Raw genomic sequence first — 23,488 nt, 5'->3', positions numbered from 1 at the left:
CTACCACCTCCAATTGGAATCACATCAATACCATATCTATATCTCAAGTTATGATAGTTGTAAGACGACCCTTCTATAGGCTGAGATTATAACAACTCCACTAAGTCTAGTATAGGTTATACTAGGTCAACTTTATAGTTATTCTTCACTCTTGAGTAGACTCATCAAACCGAGGGTCCTCTTACGCATCCCAAGGTTCCTTTGCGGGTCCCAAAATATCCAGGTATTACAACCACTTTGTAACACCCCTATTTAACCTAGAGCCTTTAGCAAAATATTCCCAATTAAATAGGGCTGTTACCATCTCGGTTGCCCAAGGTAGTGAATCATAAAAGACAAACAATAAAAGGTACTTTAAATAAATTACATTTCAGATAACATGTTCGTCTTAAACTCTCATACAATTCCAAACTAATAACTGAAAGATAAACTATTACAGCAGAAGACTTTTTAGTGTAGATAATCTGTCAAATTGATTTAGATAAACTAGTGATATATATCTAGACTCGGTCATCACCAGCGTGTCACGTCCTAAGCCACAGCACAGCAACAACTCACTCTCTTGTTATTACCTGCTAAATTAACTCTTCCCATTTGAACGAAAATAACAAATGGATCATAACAGATCACTGAATAGAAAAGGTAGGGTGACAATTTATACAAGACACACACTGGTTAACCAACGGTTGAGTAGAGAGAACCTACTAACAAATGTAACGTCATTAAATAACAATAGTACAATCAGTTAATTATCACCAGACATTGAAACTCATATTCATAATCATACACCGAACGACCTCCTCGATCACACATGGTCGACATCTGACTCCGAACACCGAACTATCTCCTCGATCTCGCATATCGACATCTGACTTCCAACACCGAACGACCTCCCCGATCACCCATTACCGGCATCTCAATAATAAAATAATATCAATAGTAATAGCATGTAGCACAGCAAATGTAGCCACATCAATGAAATATACTCATAATATATAATAAGTCTGTCTCAAGCCAACATCCATAATAACCGCCACAGATATAATACATGTGTACAATAACAACTACATAACCTGAATAGGAATTTCCTACCTTTTCGCAAATCTTCACGCAACACAAGACTAACACCACTCCTTACAAATTTGCAACCTATATCAATCGTATACAATCATACAATTACTATCTAGCGCGTAAAACAACAATCGTAAACTAAATTCCCCCAAACCCCAATTAGGGTTTGACCAACTCAGTCACACGGTCAATCGGGGTCTAGGCAACGATTTTCATGAGCCTAATACATTACAAATTGATTAACAAGATGAATCAAGGAACTTACAGAGAGAAAGGTAAGGTCTTTGTTATCGAATCGCGAAATCCCAAATCGAGTTGTGCCCTACGTTCTTCCCATGTCGATTTTATGTGAGTGAATATGTTAATAAGCATGAAGTGTTGTAAACTGATTTTAGAGGGGTATTTGTAGGTTAAGGCATGTCTGGTTAAATAGGAAAAGAATACAGCAATGACTTAAACTCGAAGATCTTCACGTACTTTAGTCGATCGACACGACCCGACATCCTGAGACAACCCCTTTAATTGATCGACACACCTCAGTGGATCGACAACCACCTAGTAGATCGACATACCAAACAGGTCGATCGACTAACCATCTGGCCAACACCTTCCCAACACAAACTTAGTCGACCGACGACCTTACCTAGTCGATCGATTAAAGCTCAGAACGCACAAACACAAGCTAACGTATACAAACTATCTATAGACTAGCACTTTAGGTCTATCGACGAATCTATCAAAATCACGGGTATTATAGTGTTCCCCCTTAAAAAGAATTTTGTCCCAAGTTCGCGCATACTACACAAAAACGCTACACAAAAACAACTCAACACAAATTATACACACTTAAAGAAACGCATCTTCAACATTTAAAGAAACATAAACAACATAATATAATCACATGCCACTTAAAGAACATAATGAAACAATGTTTAAGGAATAACGAGATTTTCGTAGTACCACATTCTACTTTAATAACGAGATTTCCGTAGTACCACATTCTACCCTCCTAAAAACAAACTTCGTAAGTGGGAATGCGATAGTTGAGGGGACGAAATTCATGATAAGATCATTCAAAAATACTATTCATTTTGAAGAAATTTTATTAAGAAACTTGAGATCACGAGGGACTCCTATCTTCGCTACTGGGTATAGGAATGTCATAAATAGACATTTCAGTTCTTCACATAAAATACATCTAAAATGGTCACCATTAATATTTGAAAATGTAAGGGGTTACAACTAGGTAGTCTAACAATTAGCTTATATGAGACCATATAAAAAACATTGTCTACCTCCCTCTTTTTTTTTTTTATGATTCAGTCAAAGCTATACAATTAAAAAATAGCGCAAAAACTATATTCTATAGGAAAACATAGATAAGCTGGAAATAAAAAATATAGTAATAAACAAATTGTGACCAGTGTGATGCAAGGTAGCATTGTGAATTTGTGATCAAGAGGGTCTTCTCCATAGATATTAGTGTGACCTTTTGGGCGATCCATTTGACTGTTCATTATATTGTGAATATTTCCTACTAGTAATTCTTGTTTTTGGAACTTATAAAAATCGAAAATTGGCAAGAAAACTATGGGATTTAATATAGTAAGCAGTTTGTACAGAATGACGTTAAAAAGAGAGAATTTGATACGGGTTTTAAATGTTAGGAAAGCATGAATGTGTCATCTGCATTGTGTAGTGTTGGCGGTACAATTTGCGGCAACGTATGCCGTATGGTACTCTACTGACTCATGAGTCATGACACGTCTTTTTCCGCATTTTTGCCGGAAGGATTTTGTATGCCGACGAGGATACAATTCAAATATATCACATCAATAGAGGATAAGGTGAAAAAAAAAAAAAAAAAAAAAAAAAAAAAAAAAAAAAAAAGTTGATGTCACTCGGTGACACTTGGCCTCGGTTACACCCTCTTGCATATTAATAGACTTGTCGAAAGGGTTTAAAAGATCAAAGACAATATCACTCACTCGCACCAATATCGATCAACTTTGTTAGTTAACATACCCGCTGTCAAAATGAGCATTGAAAAAAGGAAATTAATCTGTGCTAGTCGTCGTTAAGACATGTTAGAAGTAGGAAGTTTGTTTAATAGACCAATTGTTTTGCTATGATAGCGTTAACAAAATCTACATTGGTCACATGACTCGCATTACAGGCACACACAAGTAATACATAATATATGTGTTCATACATTATCGCTATCCACTTCACTAATTACAGAAATATGAAAGCAGTAATACAACTTCAACCAGTAATTAAAGCACTAATGGAGAAGTACTCTTAGGAATTGTAAGGGGCAATGTCTAGCTTAGTCCACAGTCTCCTTGATAGTGCTTGCCTGAGTTCTGTCATTGCCTGTCACAAGAAACCAAGTAATTCAACAACTAAAACAAGACGATTATGTCCAACAATACCACCATTGTAAGCTTATAAACAAAAGCTTACCTTCTTCAATATGGTCCCCTAACTCGACCCGTGGCTCGACATGTGGCTCACCGCCGCTCTTGTTGAACCATGACCCAGCCGCATCTTTAAGCCTGTCCATCACGGACTTCCCCGGGCTAGCTAACCCAGGACCAGCATCGTCGTAATCAGTGTCCTCGGCTTTTCCAAGGCGGTTAGCAACCTCTTCTGACTCCGTCACTCTCCCTTTCACCACCACCTTCTCTTCATTCAACTCCGTCTCTCGCTCTTCTTTCACTACCTTTGTCGCTTCATCGATTGGAGTCTCCTCATTGGCCTTGTGTACAGGTAAAGCGTCATTAATGACCTTTGATGACAATGCGTTGTCTTCCTTCACCAACACCCGCTTATCAGAGGAACTGTCAGTAGACACAACTTGATATTCAGGTCCTGATTGTTCCTCAGTCTCACCATAGCCTAACTTTGAGGCGACAGCATCTTTGGCAAGCGCTACAGTGTTTGTTATTGAACTTGAGATGCTTGATACTGTTTCTCGGTATCCACCGGCCACTGGCTTTTTGTCGAGTGAATCTTGGTCAGGTTCTTGGTCAAATGATACAGTCGAGTCAGCATTTGTTGAGCTATCATGGTGTATTTTATCATTGTAGCTCTGGGGTGTCTGTTTTTCTACGTCATGAAATTCCTGACTGTTTGGTATGATGGCATCAAATTGAGGTTTAGTGACTGCGTCTGGGGAGAACTGATCATGATTTCCAGCAGATATGTTTTGGTGCTCTTGTAGCCCTGTCTTCATATTTGGATCTAGTTTTTGGGTTGATTCGTCGTGAATATTCATCTTTCCTAGCTCATTTGTTGGGGTCTCACGGGATACGTTATCATTGTAGCTCTCGGGTTTCTGTTCTTCCTCCTCGTGAAATCTCTGGCTGGTTGGTATGGTGGCATCAAGTTGAGGTTTAGTAACTGCCTCTGGAGAGAACTGATCATGGTTTCCAATAGATATGTATTGGTCCTCTTGTTGCCCCGTGTTCAGGTCAAGTTTTTGGGTTGATTCCTCGTGAATATTCATCTTTCCTAGCTCATGTAGGATGGGTGTCCCCTCTATTTCTTCAGCGCCTGGCAGACAATAGCAACCAATAATATATCAGAATACCGGGCTTGGCACTGTGAAAGCATAGATAGAAGGAGGCTAGCACTCGATAATGTAATTTACTTGAGACTACGTTACTAGACTTAGCTGCAAGTGTCGGCACTGTGTGCCGAGTGTCTGACATGGCTATTTTGGGGAGTTTTTCATGTTTTTGGTTTAAAAATGTGTCGTGTTGGCATAGTGTCGTGTCCAACACGACACGCTGACTCAGTAGAGTGTCGACGTAACATAGACTTGAGAAACAGAAGTATTTCAAGCAGCTGACAGCTCTAACCATAGAACGCATCATGCAGAGTCCAGTTTATTTAACAGCTAGTCGTCACCACACTTGAAGATATTATCAGCTGTAGTAATGCAGAATGACCATGATCTGACTAATAGTATAAAATGCAGACATACCTCTGCCAGTCGGATCAGTGAGTTCGGTCTGATAGTTTTCAGCATGTAGTTTTTCTCCAACATCTCTTGAAGCATGAGGATCTTTCTCCAGGATTGATGGTCTGTCCTCATGCTTCGCAAATTTTTCCATTTCCCCAATCTCGGGAACTCCTGTATGATAATGTCCTCGGCGATCTAGGACAGGAGTGTTTGTAGGACTGTCAAGTTGCTCTTGGGATAACTTCGACCCTCCAGTGTCGGTCCTTGACCTGCCCAATGTCTCAACCTCCCCAGGAATATATATTGAGGTGGTAGTGTCAAAAGTTTGGTATTCAACAGGCTTGCTTTCAGGAGTATGAGACACTCCCTCTATTGTAGCTCCTTCGTCCAAATTACCCTCATGCTGCCTTGGAGTTTCTCCGCCTTGTTCAAATTCAATGTCTTGAGCTGTCGTAGAACCATAGCCTATGACAATTCAAAAACTGATAAATTCACATTGGAAGATATCAAAGAAAAAAAAAATGTCGCCCCTGTTAGATTTTTGAATTTATATTTTCAGGCTGCTTTTTGTGGCCTTGTGGGACAATACAATAACCAGGTCCATGGATCGTAGAACAATTCAACTAGACAAAAACAAAGGATCAAATCTAAGTCTCACCTTCTGATGTTGCGTCATTGACTTGGGCCTGATACTTTGCAGGATGAACATCTTCCACATGATGATCTTTCTCGAGAAAGCCTCCAAGCTTTGGCTTACGCGCAACTCCAAAACCTCCAGTACTTTGACTTCCAGTTGACTGAGCAATAACAGGCGTGTTGATTGGCTCATTGGGCTGATTTTCGGATCCTAGGGGAGTTGGTTTATTGGTCCTGGACCAACCCAATGTCTCCTCTTGAGCAGGTACATAGTTTTTTGTTGTAAGATCAAAGGCCTGATTAGTACCGAGATCGCTAACTGAGGAGTGATCTCCGTTAGAAGCTCTTTCACTGATGTTTGTTTCATGCTGGCTTGTGATTCCCTCTTTGCCTGCGTTGCGTTGATGAGATGTGCAAGTTTAAGATCGTCAAAGTGTGATATCAGGAGTATCAGCTTATATATAAGAGCACTGCTAAGTTGTACATGTACTATAATCCTTAGTTGTACTCTTTTTTTAAGAGTTGATCTAGTGGAATTCAACTTGAATGTTTCTAAAATTTAGGATTCAGTGCTCTAAAACATAATCAACCATATTCATTTCCGAAAGATAGACTTGGAGTTAATTGCAGTTCTAACCTAACTCAAAACAATTGTGTTCAGTTCATTTCAAATCACTCAATTCTAGCATTAAAACAGGCCTAATTAAGTCACAACATACCAGGAGCAGCATGGTCATCAAGGTTGATTTCAAGGCCACCATCTACATTATCATCATCCACATCATTATCATGACCATGACCCTTGAAACTCTCCTTCATCTTCTTAGCCTTGGCCTTAACTCTCTTATATAATGATTGTTTCTCCACATGATGTTCACCTTCATCTTCCCCTCCACCTTTATTCCAACGTGTAATGAATTAAATTGGGTAGTTAAATACTTAAATTCACCACAACTCTCGCATACTTTAATTTATTATTTGGAAACCTTGAGATTATTGGCATTCCAAGGGTCATTTATGGAGTTAAGGACCCAAACATTTAAAATTTACAGTTAAGGGATTCAGACTAACACCGTTAACTATTAACGTTAAAATAAATTCTGACAACCAATACCCATTAATCTAACATCAGCGGTATGCAAAAGAAGAAAAAACCAAAGTATATGCTCCAACACATATAGCATGGAGTCCAACTGAGTTTAACATAATCAATATACAATATTTCACAACACCTAATCATACGAAGTATGGTTATAAATGAAAAGTTCTTGTTTAAGACTGTCTTAACTTAAGACGCCTCACAATCTCATTTCATTGCTCCTCTATTATGATCCGTTGTGAGAGCTGTCTTAAATTAAGACAGTCTTAAACAATGTTGTCAGGATCGAGATTCTACTTTGGATCGATGGGGAGGGTAGGATCGAATCGGTAGAATCGGATCGTAGAATCGCAAGATTCTACAAACTCACTAAATATAATTTTTTACTTGGTAAAAACATATAATTGAAAATCAAAACACTTATTTATTAATATTTATTCATAAAATATTGGTAATTAATGATTTTAGTATCATTGTATGAACAACTTGCACGAAATTTGGGTTTTACGGTGTCATTATATAAAAAAATATATTAATTTTTTAATTATGGAATCGGATCGTAGGATCGTAAAATCGTAGGATCGTATTATGATCCCATCTCTAGAAATTTTCAAATTAATAGGATCGTAAGATTCTACAACTATGATAGAATCGTAGGATCCAGGATCGGTCAAGCATTTTTGGATCGTAAAATCGTAGAATCGTTGGATCGAATCGCGATTCTGACAACAATGGTCTTAAACAAGAATTGATGATATATAACCTTATATGTACATAAAACAGTCAATGAAGATTAGTGTTAAAATCAGTTTAATTTACAACTACAACAATCTAAATCAAACAGAATGAAATTAATTATCATAATAAAATACCATCATACACTAACACAGATTAGGGTAAAATAATTTAAAGATGATAACTTTAAACATGTTTAGTAAATTATTCCCTTATTACTCTGTAATGATCAAGAATGATAACTTTAAACATGTACATTCCTTCCTTTTTTTTTTTTTTTTTTTAATTCAAGTTATGGTGGGTCCTGTTGGTGTACAAAGAATTTATTTTTTCAAATCGTCTATCAATACAAACATGCGACAATTTCCGTCTTAGAAAAAAAATTATGAAATAATTACATACAATCGGAAGAAATAAAATTAATTGCATGTAATCGGAATGAATTATATAATTAATAATTAGATTATTATAATAGAAATGCAAATGAAAAAATCCATCAAAAAAACATTCATATCAACCTAAATATATACCCGTACAATTTTGCACAGGTTTAAAACTAGTAGATTTTTTAATCACTTACTTACTGTAGTACTTTGCAACTTCAAGCTGCTTTGATGGAGAAAACAAATGTTTTTTTTCCGGAAGGATGTTAGTAGGTTTGTTCAGGATTTGCTAAATTTAATTAGAAAATCAAGACACGTGGGTTTTAGTTTCTAAGTTTTTTTGAGCTTAGCAAAGTAAGTTAACGGTGTTAGTGTGAATCCCTTAACTGAAAAATTTAAACGATAATGACAATAATTGGGGTACCACATTTTAAAAAATATAGGATTACCATGTAAAAAGTCGAAAAATTGACGAGTACCATATAAAATATCTCAATCTTTAAAATTATTTGAGAAAAAATTATAAATTGATATCATTAGATTTGTGGTAACAAATTTCATTAAAATACACATTTTATGACTTTACTCAATTCTTTTGATTAATTTTCATTTTAATTTTTTATCCTCATACTAAAATATACTCCCTCCTATTCATTCATTTTGTCCCTCTTTCCTTATCGAAGCTAGTCGGATTTTTGTCCCTCTTTCCTTTTTTGGTAACTTTTGTGTGGTCCAAATTTAATTACATGTGGGGTAGAGTGGAATAAAGTGTTTTGTGTGGTCCAAAATCATTTTCTTAATTCTTGTGCAAAATAGAAGGGGGACAAAATGAATGAATAGGAGGGAGTATAAAATTAATACTCCCTCATATTCACTAAGATCTTCCACAATTCCGAAAATGGCAAATTCACTAAGTTCTTCCACGTTCCTTATTAGTCTATTATTTGTGGTTTTTATGACTTGTGACCCCACATTCTCTCTTTTATTTTCATTTTCCTCCATTTTCCACCACAAATCTTCTTCCTCTTAAAAACTCCCTAAAAAGTAATGTGGAAGGTCATAGTGAATTGGAGGGAGTAATACGTTAATTTTAAATCTATAATTAATAAAGGGACAATGCACCATGGTGCCCTTGAGGTTTGCCATTTTGCACGATATACCCAAAATTTTGATCCGGAAAACTTTAAGAGATCATAACTCGTGTTTAAGAAATCGGAATGTGACGGGTTTTTTTTTTCATATCGATCGTCTTTTCGAGAACTACGATTTGGAAAAAAAAATAGTCGTATTTGGATCCCGTGGCTAGGAGTTTTAGTATGTCAAAGTTTTTTTGACCGAACTAACTTTGAGTAACCATATCTCTTGGTAACGAATTCCAAACTTGAATTTTTTTTTTAAATCGTAGTTCTCAAAGTTTTTTTGACCATGTGCATTTTCCCATTAATAAATTATTATAAACTAAAGAATTTATAAATACTAGCACAAAGGGCTCCATACTAGTAAAATAGGTAGGCAAATAAAAGAGATTGTTACCAGAGTGGTGCAAGGCAACATTTTGAGGGTCCTCAATGTTACCTCTTGGACTGTCCATTTTTTGTGAATGAACACTTCCTTCGAATAAAATGTTCTCTTTGTTTTTGGCACTTGTTTTATTTTAAGATACAATCGAAATTTGGAATGAACACTATGAGATTATATAGTACTCCGTTTAACTTTACTTCGCAGGTTTGCTTTTTGCACGGATATTAAGAAGTGGATTAAAAAAACTATAAAAAGTACATAGTAAAGAGAATGGTGGGGTTAAAAATGTTAAAAAAAAATATATAAAGGTGGGGTTTTATGGTGGATTAGTATGGGGTTTGGATGACATTTTTTGTAAATATGAACTGTGAATAAAGATAAAATGGTTATTTTCATAACCTAAAAAGAACACATATAAAGTAAAGTTAAATGGACAAAAAAAAATACCTATAAAGTGGAGTTGAATGGAAAAGCATTTACCTAATAATAATGACGGTTTAAAAGAAGTAGTTTGTGTGGGGGGTTTAAATGTACGGAGTGCATGAATGATACCAACTGACTATGTTATTGTTGGCCTAATAGTGATATGCCACTTGTAGAACAATGGTATTGTACTGACACGTGTCACGTCTTTCTCCTCAGTTTTGATTTAGGGGATCATTTTGCCGACGAGGGTGGACGTCAAATGTACTCTAGACGGAATAAAGGTGAATCAAATAATCAATTATACGCACGTCGGCCACACAAATAATCAATTATACGCACGTCGGCCACTTAATATCGTGTACCAATATACTCGCTCCAATTTTATTTATAGTTCTGATTTTCCTTTTCATTCATTTTTCTTATTGTTTTTTTATTTTTGGGGCTGATTTATATCGACGACGTTTTAGTAAATATCGACGACATTTTTCAAAAAAAAGACGATAACTGCCCTTCCACTCATCCAACACTTTCTCTCTCTAAAAAATTTCCTTTCAACTTCAACTAAATTAAAAAAAAAAACAACAATTAAAACACGACGGATCTCGAATCACCGGTACTTAAACAACTTAATCGCTTCATTATTTGGTTAATTTTTTTTTTTTTGCGCATCCTTAAATCTATTCGATAATTGATTTACGTCACGTATTGACTTAGTAATAACAAACATTGCAATTTTTCTGCGTAAATATGAAATTTGTACCCCCAAGGTTGAACCATGGACCAAACTTTGAGATCTAACGTTCAGCCATGGACCAAACGTTGAAAGCGCGTTTCGTGGTCCAAACGCGTGGAAACCGGCGTTGGCGTGGTCCAAACGTTGGAATCCCACGTTTGGCCACGGAGATTTTTTTTTTTTTTAAAAAAAATTAAGTTTAAAAAAAAAAATCTTCGTGGCCAAACGTGGAATTCCAACGTTTGGACCACGGCCAACGTTGGTTTCCCACGTTTGGACCACGGCCAACGTTGGTTTCCCACGTTTGGACTATGGCAAACGTTGGTTTTCAACGTTTGGTCCATGGTCGATTGTTGAATCTCAACATTTAGTCCATGAGCTAGTTCATTTTTTTTTAAAAAAAAAACCGTGTTTAATACGTTTATTTGCCGATTTTTTAAATTTATTTAAGTTTTCTAGTCGATGTGCATTAATTTCTAACATCTTTTAATTGGTTTAATGCGATGAGAGATCGAAATGTAGTTGGTTTTTAGTAGAATTTGAGAGAAAATAGTTTAGAGAGAGAAAATAGTGTAATTATGCAAAGGGCATTATCGTCTTTTGGAATGAAAACATCGACGATTTTTACTAAAACGTCGACGATATTTACAAATCGGGTTTTTTGGGGATAACTTTGTGTGGTACAAAATTAATTTGATGTGGGTCATGTATATGGTGTGGTTCAAATTAATTCCCTTATTTCTTATGCCAAAAAGAAACTCAATTGTAAAACGTCGACAACGTTTTCATTCCAAAAGACGATATTACCCTCCCTCTCCCTCTTTTCCTCTCTAATTCAAAATCCCTTAAAAATACAACCCACCTTTCACCAACACCACCCTCTAGCTGACTGCCGCCACACCACCAACATTGAAACCATGCCACCACCAACCGCCGTCCAACCACTATTCAAACATGGCCAAACAAAACAAACCGAGTTAATAGTTATTTGTCCGAGTTAATAGTTAGATAATAAAAATTAAACATACACTAAATAAATTACGTTAAACTGAAGCAAAACAATAAAAAAAAACATTCTACTTGGATAATAGTTAGACAATAAAAATTAAATATAACTAAATAAATTACGTTAAACGGAAGCAAAAAAACTGAGTTAATTGTCCGACCACAGACTGAAAGTTGATACTCAACGTTCAGCCATGGTCCAACGTTAAGTATCAACCTTCACCCCATAGTTGAACATTGATTCTCAACTTTTGGTCACTGGTTGCATGTTGAGTATCAACTTTCAGTCCATGGATGGGTTGGCTGATTTAGTATGTCCGCAAATTCCAGTAAGTTTTAGTCCAATTTAGTTATAATGATTATAATTCAAGTAACGGATAGAATAAACGATTCGAAAAAAAAATTTAATGAAACTAACAATGCTATTAATTTGTGAATGTATCGGTGATTTGGGTTCTGCCATGCCAATGAAATTACTAATTGTCTTTTTTTAAAATTTACTTGGTTTTAGGAGAATTTGAGAAAAAAAGTGTAGAGAGAGAAAGTTAGTTTATTTAGTCAAGGGCATTATCGTCTTTTGGAATGAAAACGTCGTCGAGAGTTACTAAAACGTCGTCGATATAAATTAATCCTCAAAAGAAAAGAGGAACAATAAATGAAATTAGAGGGACGACACACAACAAACACACACACACACACACACACACATATATATATATATATATATATATATATATATATATATATATATATATATATATATATATATATATATATATATATAATTACATTAATTGCATCCATGTTTAAGTTAGACTTCGTTAGTGAGAAACAAACGCGCAAGTAAAAAAAAAAAGAGTTAATAATTCTAAGATTGTTGTTATTCATTTATTCACCAATTGATGTTGTGTCAAAAATAATAGTTGTCTTATGTGTATTTCGTGTTTTTGAGAGGTTACAATAAATGGTTTGTTTATTCCTGTTGTTTGATATCCCGAACTTCGAGGACGAAGTTTATTTTTAGGGGGAAGGAATGTGATACTACAAATGTTTTGAGTTATTATCGTGACATCTTGTGATAAGTTTGAAGTAGTGGATAATCGTAAATGGATAATTGTGTTATCATAAGTTGGATGGTGCTCAGTTGTGTGGATGTTTATAGATGTTATTATAATAGCTATGGACGAACTTTGGGACGAAGTTCATTTTAAGGAGGGAAGACTGTAATTTCCCGTATTTTAATAATAATTTATGATAATAATTTATGTAATTTAAATAATTAATTAAAGGCATTTCTAATAATAATTGCAAATAAGACGTTAATTAATTAAATAATAAAGTAAGTAAGCGAGTCGAGAATTGGACTTAGAGTCAGTTAAGCCTTGGGCCATGTGATGTAGATAGTTGAGCTGATTATAATAGGCCTAGTATGAGTAGTGGCCGGGATTTGAAGCGGGAATTTAATAATAATATAATAAGTGTAATAATAATATGGTAATTCCTAATAATAATCGGATTAAGGCAATAGTTTCCTAATTGGCCTCATATACTCTCTAAACTTACACTCTAAATACCATGATATCTGAAAAATAATTCACAAAGAAAGAAGAAGGAGATTTAAGAGACAGAAGAAGTAATTAGCGATAAAAGGTAAGACCGGCTTATAATTTAATGTATCGATTTTATAACTTATATAACTCGTAATTTAGACCGCCTATAGACTAGCTAGGACCGTGACCTTGACCATGGGACACCAGGGGGTGACCGGACCCACGTTGGACCGTCGTTGACCGTCGGGGAGGGGGTGTTTGACCGGCGTTTTGTGGTGGTGTTTGTTAGGGTAAATAATGAATCGGAATCGGTTTTGACCCTTGTTTCGTGTGACCTGACCTGACCGGGGCTAAATATTTAAGGAGTTCCAAATCTCCTCATAAGACATGTATTAAACATCCATTCACATTTTTTCTCAGTTATAGCCCGTGTTGCATCATCAACGCCGTCATAAACTATGTGAGTCACCTCTCAAATATCAAGTTGAAAAGCAGGTTGACTAATAAAACGAGTAATGTAACTCTCAAGTCTATCCTAATAAATATGCAAGGGTTCATGTTCGAAGTGTGGGAAATATAAGATGGTCATAATGGTAGGAAATTATATAAGAGAAACATAATAATCTAGAAACTAAGCAAAAGACAAACTAAATAAAAGCAAATAGAAAATTGTTGCCTCCCCCGACAACGACGCCAAAATTGATAAGGCTAAAGTCGTATGACCTTAATAAAAATAATCCTAAGTTACTACTAATAGATAACTAGTGGTAAGTAGAGTACTATATCTGTAGGGAGACAAATTGCATTTCAGTTGTTATTAACTAAATTCCTCAAGTAACAATTCTGGTTGTTGCTTGGTTATCTAAACTATGTAAATGTGATTAAATCGAATGTAAATATAAGAGGAAAAGACTAGGGTCATCGGTTCATAATAGGTAGACATGAAACATGTAAATAAAAACGATAAACATACAATAACGGTAGTTGGATATAATACGTCCTCTCGGATCTGTATCAAACTAGGAAGAAACTAAAGAGCTCTCGCATCGTATTAGGCTTCCTACCAATTTACGTGTAAGTCTAATCACAATTCGGCTCTCGCACATGAATTTGGATTTCCTAGATCGACTAACAAGTTGTGGCCTTTAACAAATTAGTAGATTATTAAAACATGTAAATAAGGCTCTGACAATTATCAGTGGTTATCAATTGTTCACATACGTAATTCTAACTACTACTCATCGATCCCCTAGACCCTAGAAAGTAAATTAGCTAGACATAATTGAAATAGAAACAATTAACAATCTAATTATGCAATTTAAAAACTTGGACATGATAATTAAAGAACGGAAATAAGTTAACAAATACGACGAACAAATAATAAAAGAAGAATGAAACTTGAAATAGATTAATTACCGATTGCAAATTGTAGCAAGAACAAGAGTGAAAATAAGAGAGAATTAGAAGATGAATTTTCTACTACTAAAAGAGTTTAGGGTTCTAATGGTATATACCCTCTAAAAGGTACTCAGAAGAATATTTATACTAAAATGGGCTTTTATAATAAGTCCAATTATTTTGCGAAATAAACTAAGTGCAGCGTGTATTATGTCGGCCCAGATTAACACCTTCCCTGCCCAGATTGGGTGCTTGCCTGGCGGATGGATCACTTGCCTGGCCGAATTGAATGCTTACCTGGTCAACAAAGGTTCGTGACTGCCCGATAAAGCTCAAGTCCGTCTTCTAACAACCCTATTAGCATAACTTGTCGAGTTCTAGATTCATTTCTTCTGCGAACTAGCGGTAGTTGTCCGAATCGCATCACTATAAGCCATATTACCTACAAAAATCCTTCAAACAACACAACCAAAGCTTGGAAGACAAAGTTAGCTAGAAAAACTCCGTAAGAGCTCAAAGTATGCCCAAAAAAGTACGAAAATGAAGGTAAAAGCATGTAAATAAAGGACTCATCAGGCATACACGTGGAAGGTGAAACAGTTTAGGGAGAATAGTCAATGTAAAAACGTTTTTGAACCAGTACATAAAGATAAACAATCAATTGTGTATAGTAAATAGAGCATGCTGGCGATTTTGTTTTGGTTTCCATTGTTTACTATGTTGAACATAGTACCTAATATTAGGGTTTGAAATTCTTTTAGGGGTCCCCAACGAATCCGTGTTAGTTGGCGTGGGTTCCCCTACGAATCCGTCTTTTCTTATGGCTAGTTCTACATGATAGAGTAATGTCTAATGTGAATCGAGCAAGACGAGGTTTTGTTGACGATCCTACTTGTGAAAGCCGCGACTTATTTGAAGAGACAACTCTTCATCTTCTTCGGGATTGTGGAGAAGCACGTAAGGTATGAAGTTTATTTTCCTCGTCTATTTTGAATCAATTTTTTGAGGAAGATTCCTTGCGCAATTGGGTTGTTTCGAATATTTCGGTCCCTAGAACAATAAGTTCATATACGTGGCCGACTTCTTTTGTTATTATGGTGTGGTAAATTTGGAGGTGGTGGAATTGTCGGAGTTTTGGACTGGCTGAGGATATTCCATTGAGCACTTTTAAGTTTCTAATGCAACGTAACTGGGTAATAAGGAATGCTCAATCGACATGTTAGCTAAGTTGAGCAGACATCGTTACCATGAATTTTTTGTGAGATGGGTTGCACCACCGGAAGGGTGGGTTGTTCTTAATATTAATGGTGTATCGAAAAGTAACCCGTGAATGTAGTGTTTGAGTATGTGTCCTCAACAATAGTGCGATCACATTTTTAAATCTCAAATTAAGAATACGTAAGGGATGATTCATTTATATAGTCAACTGATCAACATTAATCAGTAATGATTGACCAACTAGAGTTTGACATTACTGTCGTTTGACGGCGGTGATCATTTGATCCCGTAAGGTCACACCTATAGGACAATTCCCTTAATAGATAAGTTGATTAATTGTATTGATACGGTCGTTATGTACCAAAAATAAATACCTAAATATAACTAACAGAAGCTAGCGATAAGTAGGGTCAATCTCCACAGAGAGGCAAGATATCTATCTGTAAGTCCGTCTATCTAGTCACGGGTTTTGAAATTTGTTTTCTAAACTATTAAAAATTAAAAGTAAGAGAAATAGAGACAAGCGCGATAAAGCAAGAAAATTCGAAATATGTAATCAGATAAAAGAGGTATGTCAGGATGTCGGTTCACCATGGCAGATCATCGACTCAGTCATAAATAGTTTAGACAATCTACTGTGAGAAGGGCAAGGGAAAGGTCCTTCCGGTCCGCTATCCACCCTAGATTTCCACTAACTTAACTTCCGTCCTCATTAGGGCAGTCTACTGTTCATAGCAGGTCTGTTCATTCCAATCTTCCGATCCAGGAATGAAATTAACCAGATTAAAGTTATTTAGAAGTGTGCACTCAACTAAACATATTACATTTATATTGCTATGGTGACAGATTCTCACAAATAATTCATCTAGACTATTCACAACATCGTCACTTTACTACCATGGCTCCCCTAATCCTAACATAGGGAGATTAGCTACTCATGCTTTTGAAATAAATAACAATAACAATAGTCATGAATACACTAAGAGTAGACATAATATAAAGACAATAAAGATGCAACATAAACAATTAAACAAGAATAATAAATAAGAGAACAATGATTAAGAACAAAGAAGGATTAAGATTAAAGGAAGAGAAAGGTTACAATAAAGCAAATCCGGCGTAAAGAACAAGTAGCAGTGATTAAGAGCAAAGTTCCCGAGATTAAGAGTAATTAAGAGTGTGTAGAGTTGTTTATGACCTAATGACAACTTCCTTATATAGGGAAGCGTTTTTCTATTGACAAAATAAACCTAACACGGATTAGTTAACCCATGTAACATAGCAAATCACTCGATCGAGGCATTTTATTCCCCTCGATCGAGTATTCTTCCAGCCAAACCATTCGATCGAGCACTTTAGGCTCTCGATCAAACACTTCCAAATAAGCTCCTTTCGATCGAGTATATAAACCACTCGATCGAACTCCTGCATCTGCCAATCTACTCGATCGAACTCCAAAAGCTCTCGATCGAGCACTTTCCACTGAGAACAGCCTTGACTTCGTCTTGGCAGCTTCCAAAGACCTTTCTTCACACTTCCTGAGGTATGTCTTCTGCTCTAAATCTCCGTCTCCTTAAAATGCATGCAAAGTGGGACGACTAGGGCACGATTCCACTACTTTTAGGTCCAATTCTCAGCTGACTAGAAATCAAACACAAGTGCCCTTCATTGGCACAAAACTCACTAACCATATACACAATCTCCTCAAAAAGATATAAATAAAAATAGAGGAGTAAGACCGTCACAAACTTTCCTTTTTTAATACGGTCTATTTTCTTTTCATTTTTTTTCTTTTCTTTTTGTTTCTGATTCACGTTCTTTTCCATGCTTTTCTCGTTTTCTTGCCCACATTTCTTTCTTTTTCTACCAATTCCATATAAATGAGAATGAACCAAACTCACAGCAATAAGGATTATACCACAAAAATTACACTAAACTAGCTTGACTGGCAGGCTTAATTTAGGTGTACCTAATGGGTCAAAAGGCTATTTTTGGTTAATGTGGAGCTAAATGGGTGAAAATGAAAGAAAGGGGGAAATTGTAAGCGCCTCCCTGCATGTGACACCGACCACAAACCCGAATGTATGTAAGCAAAAGGCAATCGAATCTCATAAATGTGCAAATGTGATGAACATGCTATGCAAGGAGTACTACTCTCAATTCCTACATGAACTGGTCATAAATGACACCAGTTTTAAGGCTCTAAAACTCAGAAATTGTAAAGTAGTTTGCCAATTTTATCAGGTCAAGTCTATACAATCAGCTATATTTTCAACATTAACTCATAGATATGAATGACTAAGCTAATAACAGCCAATTAGATGCAATGCTCAAGTGATATGACAAGTTAAAGTGCAATTTCATCATGAAAATCTACCGTTCCGACTCAACCTATATGCATGTGGGTAAATATCCGTATACTACCCTTTAAATTTAGGACTATAACGTAAATTTAACATGCGAATATCGTCATAAAACATAAATACAATATAGAAACGATAAGGAATTAGAATCAACCTCGGGTCCTTATAGTGCGGCGTAAAGAACAGAAATCAAATGAGATTCCCTCCTAATTGTTGCACCCAAGACCTTGTCCGAGATATGCCCTTGTGCTAGAACGTGTTCTCCGATTGCCTTGCAATATTGGGAGAACTGATGTGAGTTTGCTTGAGATGTGAGATCTCGGTTTCTTCAGAGAAGAATGCTCTTCGAAACCCTAATTATTTTCACTAACTGATGATTAGGTCAGAAGGGAGGAGAAGCTCTCCCTTTTGATCCCTCTCACTCGGCAAAACCGAGACCCACACAAGGGAAGTGGGCTTCCACTTCCTCTTGGTTTTAACTCGTGGTCCGGTTCATTAAATGACTAAATGTATATGACACGGTTTTTATAAATCGTCATCGGTTATCGGCTATTAAAACATCAACTAATAACACGGGTTAGTTGAAGTATTAATACATGTCCGACAAAGACGATATTGTATAATTATATTCAATATACATTAATTAAATATAAATCGTTTATATTTAATTTTACGAATTAACTGGTTAATTCGCCTTAGCCCATGATATTTAATCCGTATTAAATATAATATCTCAACATCATATATTTGACTAATTACTAGTCAAATAACTCGGACTAACTGGTTAGTCAATCTTGGCATCTACATGACAGTATTTTCATACCGTCACATCTCTCGAACGTATCCTATAGGTGTGACTTTTAGGGACCAGTTGATCACCGCCATCTGTATGACAATAACGTCAAACTTTTCTAGCAAGCCAACCGTTATTGATAAACGTGGATCAACTGATAATAATACCAAAGTATGCCCTTTGATCCTTTTAGAGGTTTATAAGTCCTTGCACTAACTGTTAAGGACACCAACCCCAACAAGCTCCCACTTGTCCGTACAAGTGCATGTGCAATGACGTTATCCGCACTAACTGGAGGACACAGCTCCAACAAACTCCCACTTGTCCGTACAAGTGTATGTGCGATAACCGATTCTCATATTCATTTAAAATCTCTCCCACTCAATGTAAAACAATTTGCAGATCCGGATCCGTAAAGGTCGTATTTTTACAATCGATCCAGTATCAAGAGTGGTTTCCCGACTAGAGAGTAACTTAAGCGATAAAACGAATCCGTATTCGAGCATGGCCATGCATTTCGATTCTGACTCCTCGAGTGGCCCCGAGAAATATCGAGTACTGATAAAGGCTGAATATTTCCTTCAACTCGAACTCCTTCCGATCTAAGCACGCATGAAATGACCAGAAAAAATCTACTTGGCCCCCGTTACGGATGACCGTGAGAAAGAAACCAAAGTCACCCAAAATGCCTTAGTCTCAAGAGACAGTCGATAGTCAAAAGAATCGACTCTTAGGATCACCATGGAAGTCCTATCCACGACCGGGCACCGAATGTTATAAAACATTTAGGACTCCATGTCGATGTCACAATTGTGTCCTACGAAATATCCGTATAAATCGCCACTGTGATTGGTCAGTCAACCGGTTGACTTATGGCTCGTTGAACCCACCATCAACCAACGTCACAAAATAATTTCCAGAGTTATCAGCTCATGTGGGCAATTAAGGACTGAAAAGATATAATGTTCGTTCAGTTCACTTTGTGGTGTTCAAAACTGTCGTACAATTCCACATGAAAAACAAAATATATATATAAAATATCAAAACGATGATGTCGTATGGAGTACAAGAGAGGATGAATCTGATCCATAAAAGAGTACTACAACTTAGGAACACGTTTAATTCCCATGGAATTAACATGCCCTTCATGCTTATCTTGTCGTAATGCTTTAGTGAGAGGATCTGCTATGTTATCATCTCTAGCAATCTTTTCTATCACTCTTTGTCTTTTGCTCCACGTAATCCCGGATTAGATGAGCTTTCCGTTGTACATGTCTAGATTTGTTGCTAGACTTTGGCTCCTTAGCTTGGAAGATGGCACCATTATTGTCGCAATAGATGGTGATCGGGTCATTCGAACTAGGCACTACGGATAGTCCATGTGAGAATTGACGCATCCATATCGCTTCCTTTGTAGCTTCAGACGCGGCATAGTACTCGGACTCGTCGTAGAATCTCTTTGTGACAGTTTGTTTCGAACTCTTCTGATCTGCAGCGCCATTAAGAGTAAAAACGAATCCAGACCGAGATTTCGAGTCATCTCGATCCGTTTGGAAGCTAGCATCTCACAGAACTTAGGTTGCGCATAGCTTTTGTTCACCTCCATAAGTCAATGCCCAATCTTTAGTCCTCCGTAGGTACTTAAGAATGTTCTTGACAGCCAACCAATGTGGTTCACCTGGTTCTTTGTTGGAATCGACTTGTCATACTCAATGCATATGCCACGCCCGGACGTGTGCATATCATGGCATACATGATTGATCCTATAGCCGAAGCATAAGGAATCCGTGTCATGCGCTCTTTCTCTTCCGGTGTCTCGGTGCACGAGACTTGCTCAAATGCACCCCCGGAGCCATAGGAAGAAACCCCTTCTTGGAGTTAGTCATGCTGAATCTCTCTAGGACTTTGTCTATGTAAGACTCGATCGAGAGATAACATCCGACGTGATCTATCTCGATAGATACGGATGCCCGAATTCTTTGCGCCTCTCCCGGATCTTTCATCCGGAAATGGTTTTTCAACCATACTTTCACCGAAGTTAAGAGAGGTATGTCATTCCCAATCGGGAGTATGTCGTCAACATACAATATTAGGAAGACAATCTTGCTCCCACTCGACTTGATATATAGACATGGTTCCTCGACAGATCGAGTAAATCCATTTTCTTTTATCACTTGGTCGAAGCGATGATTCCAACTCCGAGATGCTTGCTTAAGTCCATAAATGGAACGCTTAAGTTTGCATACTTTCTTAGGATGTACTGGATCGATGAAACCTTCGGGTTGTACCATGTACAACTCTTCCTCCAAAAAACCGTTTAAGAAGGCGGTTTTCACGTCCATTTGCCAAATTTCATAGTCATGAAAAGCGGCAATCGCTAAGATAATCCGAATGGAACGCAGCATGACTACGGGTGCAAAAATCTCATCGTAGTGCAAACCTGGCACTTGGGTGAAACCTTTAGCAACTAGTCGTGCTTTGTAGATATCTTGTTGACCTTCCACAGAATGCTTTATCTTGTAAAGCCATTTGCATTGAAGGGGACGAACCTTAGCAGGTAAGTCAACAAGATCCCATACGTTGTTCTCATGCATGGAGTCCATCTCGGATTGCATGGCCTCAAGCCATAGCTTTGAGTCAGAACTAGTCATGGCACCTTTATAGGTTGCGGGTTCACTACTCGTTAAGAGTAGAACGTCATCTATGTCATGTTCCTCGACCATACCAATGTATCTGTCCGGAGGAATAGAGACTCTTCCCGACCTCCTAGGTTCCTCAGGAATGTTCACCGCAGCCGGGATTGAAGGAATAGGTTCCTCCAATGGTTGCTCGGTGTTTGGTTCTGGAATCTCCGACAGGTCGAAGGTTCTATCACTCTTTGCATTCTCGAGAAATTCCTTCTCTAAGAATGTCGCACTAGCCGCAACAAAAACACGTTGTTCGGTTGGCGAATAGAAGTAATGACCACGTGTTCCTTTAGGATAACCTATAAAGTATGTCTTGACCGATCGCGGGCCGAGCTTATCTTCAGGTCTCCACTTGACATAAGCCTCGCAGCCCCAAACCCGTATAAAGGACAAGTTAGGGACCGTTCCCTTCCATAGTTCATATGGAGTCTTGTCAACAGCTTTAGACGGACTTCGGTTAAGTATTAGAGCGGTGACAAAGAGCATAACCCCATAATGAATCAGGTAAAACCGTGTGACTCATCATGGATCGAACCATATCAAGTAGTGTTCGATTTCTCCGTTCGGACACACCATTCAGCTGAGGTGTTCCAGGTGGAGTTAACTGTAAGGCAATCCCACAGTCTTTGAGGTGTTGATCAAACTCGTGAGAAAGATACTCGCCACCACGATCCGAACGTAGTGTTTTAATCTTTCTACCTAATAGGTTCTGTACCCTATTTTGGTATTCCTTGAATTTCTCAAAGGATTCACTTTTGTGCTTCATTAAGTAGACATATCCATATCTACTTAAGTCGTCCGTGAAAGTGATGAAATACCTATAGCCTTCTCGTGCGGTGATTGACATAGGGCCACATACTTCCGTGTGTATGAGTCCTAATAGGTCAGCAGCGCGCATTCCAACACCTTTGAAGGAAATCCGAGTCATCTTACCGATGAGACATGATTCACACGTGCCAAATGATTGAAAATCAAAGGCCGAGATAGCTCCATGTTTGATGAGCTGTTTTACGCGTTTCTCATTAATGTGTCCCATACGGCAGTGCCATAGATACGTTTGATCTTTGTCACCAACCTTTAACTTTTTATTCATTACGTGTAATATTTTCGTGGTCTGATCTAAAACATAAATTCTATTCATGGAGACTGCCTTGCCGTAAATCATATCGTGTAATGAGAAAATGCAAGAATTATTTTCTATTACAAATGAAAAACCAAGTTTATCAAGTGCAGAAACTGAAATAATGTTTTTCGAAAGACTAGGAACATAATAACAGTCATATAATGACAACTCAAATCCGCTAGGAAGCTGGATCACATATGTCCCCTTGGAGATGGCAGCTACTCTTGCTCCATTCCCAACACGCAGGTCCACCTCACCCTTTACGAGGGGTTCGATGTTTCGGAGCCCCTGCACATGATTACACAGATGAGAACCACAACCAGTATCAAGTACCCAAGTTCCAGAACTTGCGTGGTTAATCTCAATCATATGAATAAAAGTAGAAGAAGAGGAAGACATACCAACAGGTTTAACACGACCTGCCTTTAAGTCCTCATGATAAACAGGACATGTGCGTCTCCAATGCCCAGTCTTGTGGCAATGATGGCATTCCATGTTTTCACTCTTGCTCTTTGTCACGCCCGATGAGTTACTCGACTCACCGGGACCACTCTTACCCGAGCCCGACTTCTTGAACTTCGCCTTACCTTTCGCTAGGTTTGCTCGAGCTTTGCCCTTACCCTTTCCTTTATTTGACACAACGAGAACATCTTGTTTCATGCTCCCACTGAACTTCATGTCCTTCTCGGTCTGTACGAGAAGGGAGTGCGGTTCATGTGGAGTTTTCTTCAGATCATTCATATAGTAATTCGCTCTAAATTGCGAATAACCATCGTG

General features: G+C 37.3%; 1 protein-coding gene across 2 annotated transcripts; it reads right to left on the bottom strand.

The window, feature by feature from the left end:
- Positions 1 to 3,172: 3,172 nt before the first annotated feature.
- LOC141605686 (uncharacterized) lies at positions 3,173 to 9,866 on the bottom strand. 2 transcript variants are annotated; one of them, XM_074424555.1, is made up of 6 exons: positions 9,428 to 9,866; positions 6,397 to 6,573; positions 5,700 to 6,068; positions 5,063 to 5,506; positions 3,538 to 4,629; positions 3,173 to 3,447 (listed from the first exon to the last, which is right to left on the bottom strand). In XM_074424555.1, exons 1-6 carry the CDS (start codon positions 9,483 to 9,485, stop codon positions 3,401 to 3,403), a joined length of 2,187 nt encoding a protein of 728 aa, XP_074280656.1. In that variant the 5' UTR covers positions 9,486 to 9,866; the 3' UTR covers positions 3,173 to 3,400. The 2 variants fall into 2 exon arrangements, with proteins under 2 accessions (XP_074280656.1, XP_074280658.1); XM_074424557.1 differs by lacking the exon at positions 9,428 to 9,866 and adding an exon at positions 8,092 to 8,255.
- Positions 9,867 to 23,488: the final 13,622 nt, after the last annotated feature.

The sequence above is a fragment of the Silene latifolia genome, chromosome 10, assembly GCF_048544455.1.
Source record: "Silene latifolia isolate original U9 population chromosome 10, ASM4854445v1, whole genome shotgun sequence".
NCBI classification, from domain to species: Eukaryota; Viridiplantae; Streptophyta; class Magnoliopsida; order Caryophyllales; family Caryophyllaceae; genus Silene; species Silene latifolia.
The sequence above is the reverse complement of the archived record's forward strand: the minus strand, read 5'-3'. Positions and strand labels throughout refer to the sequence as shown.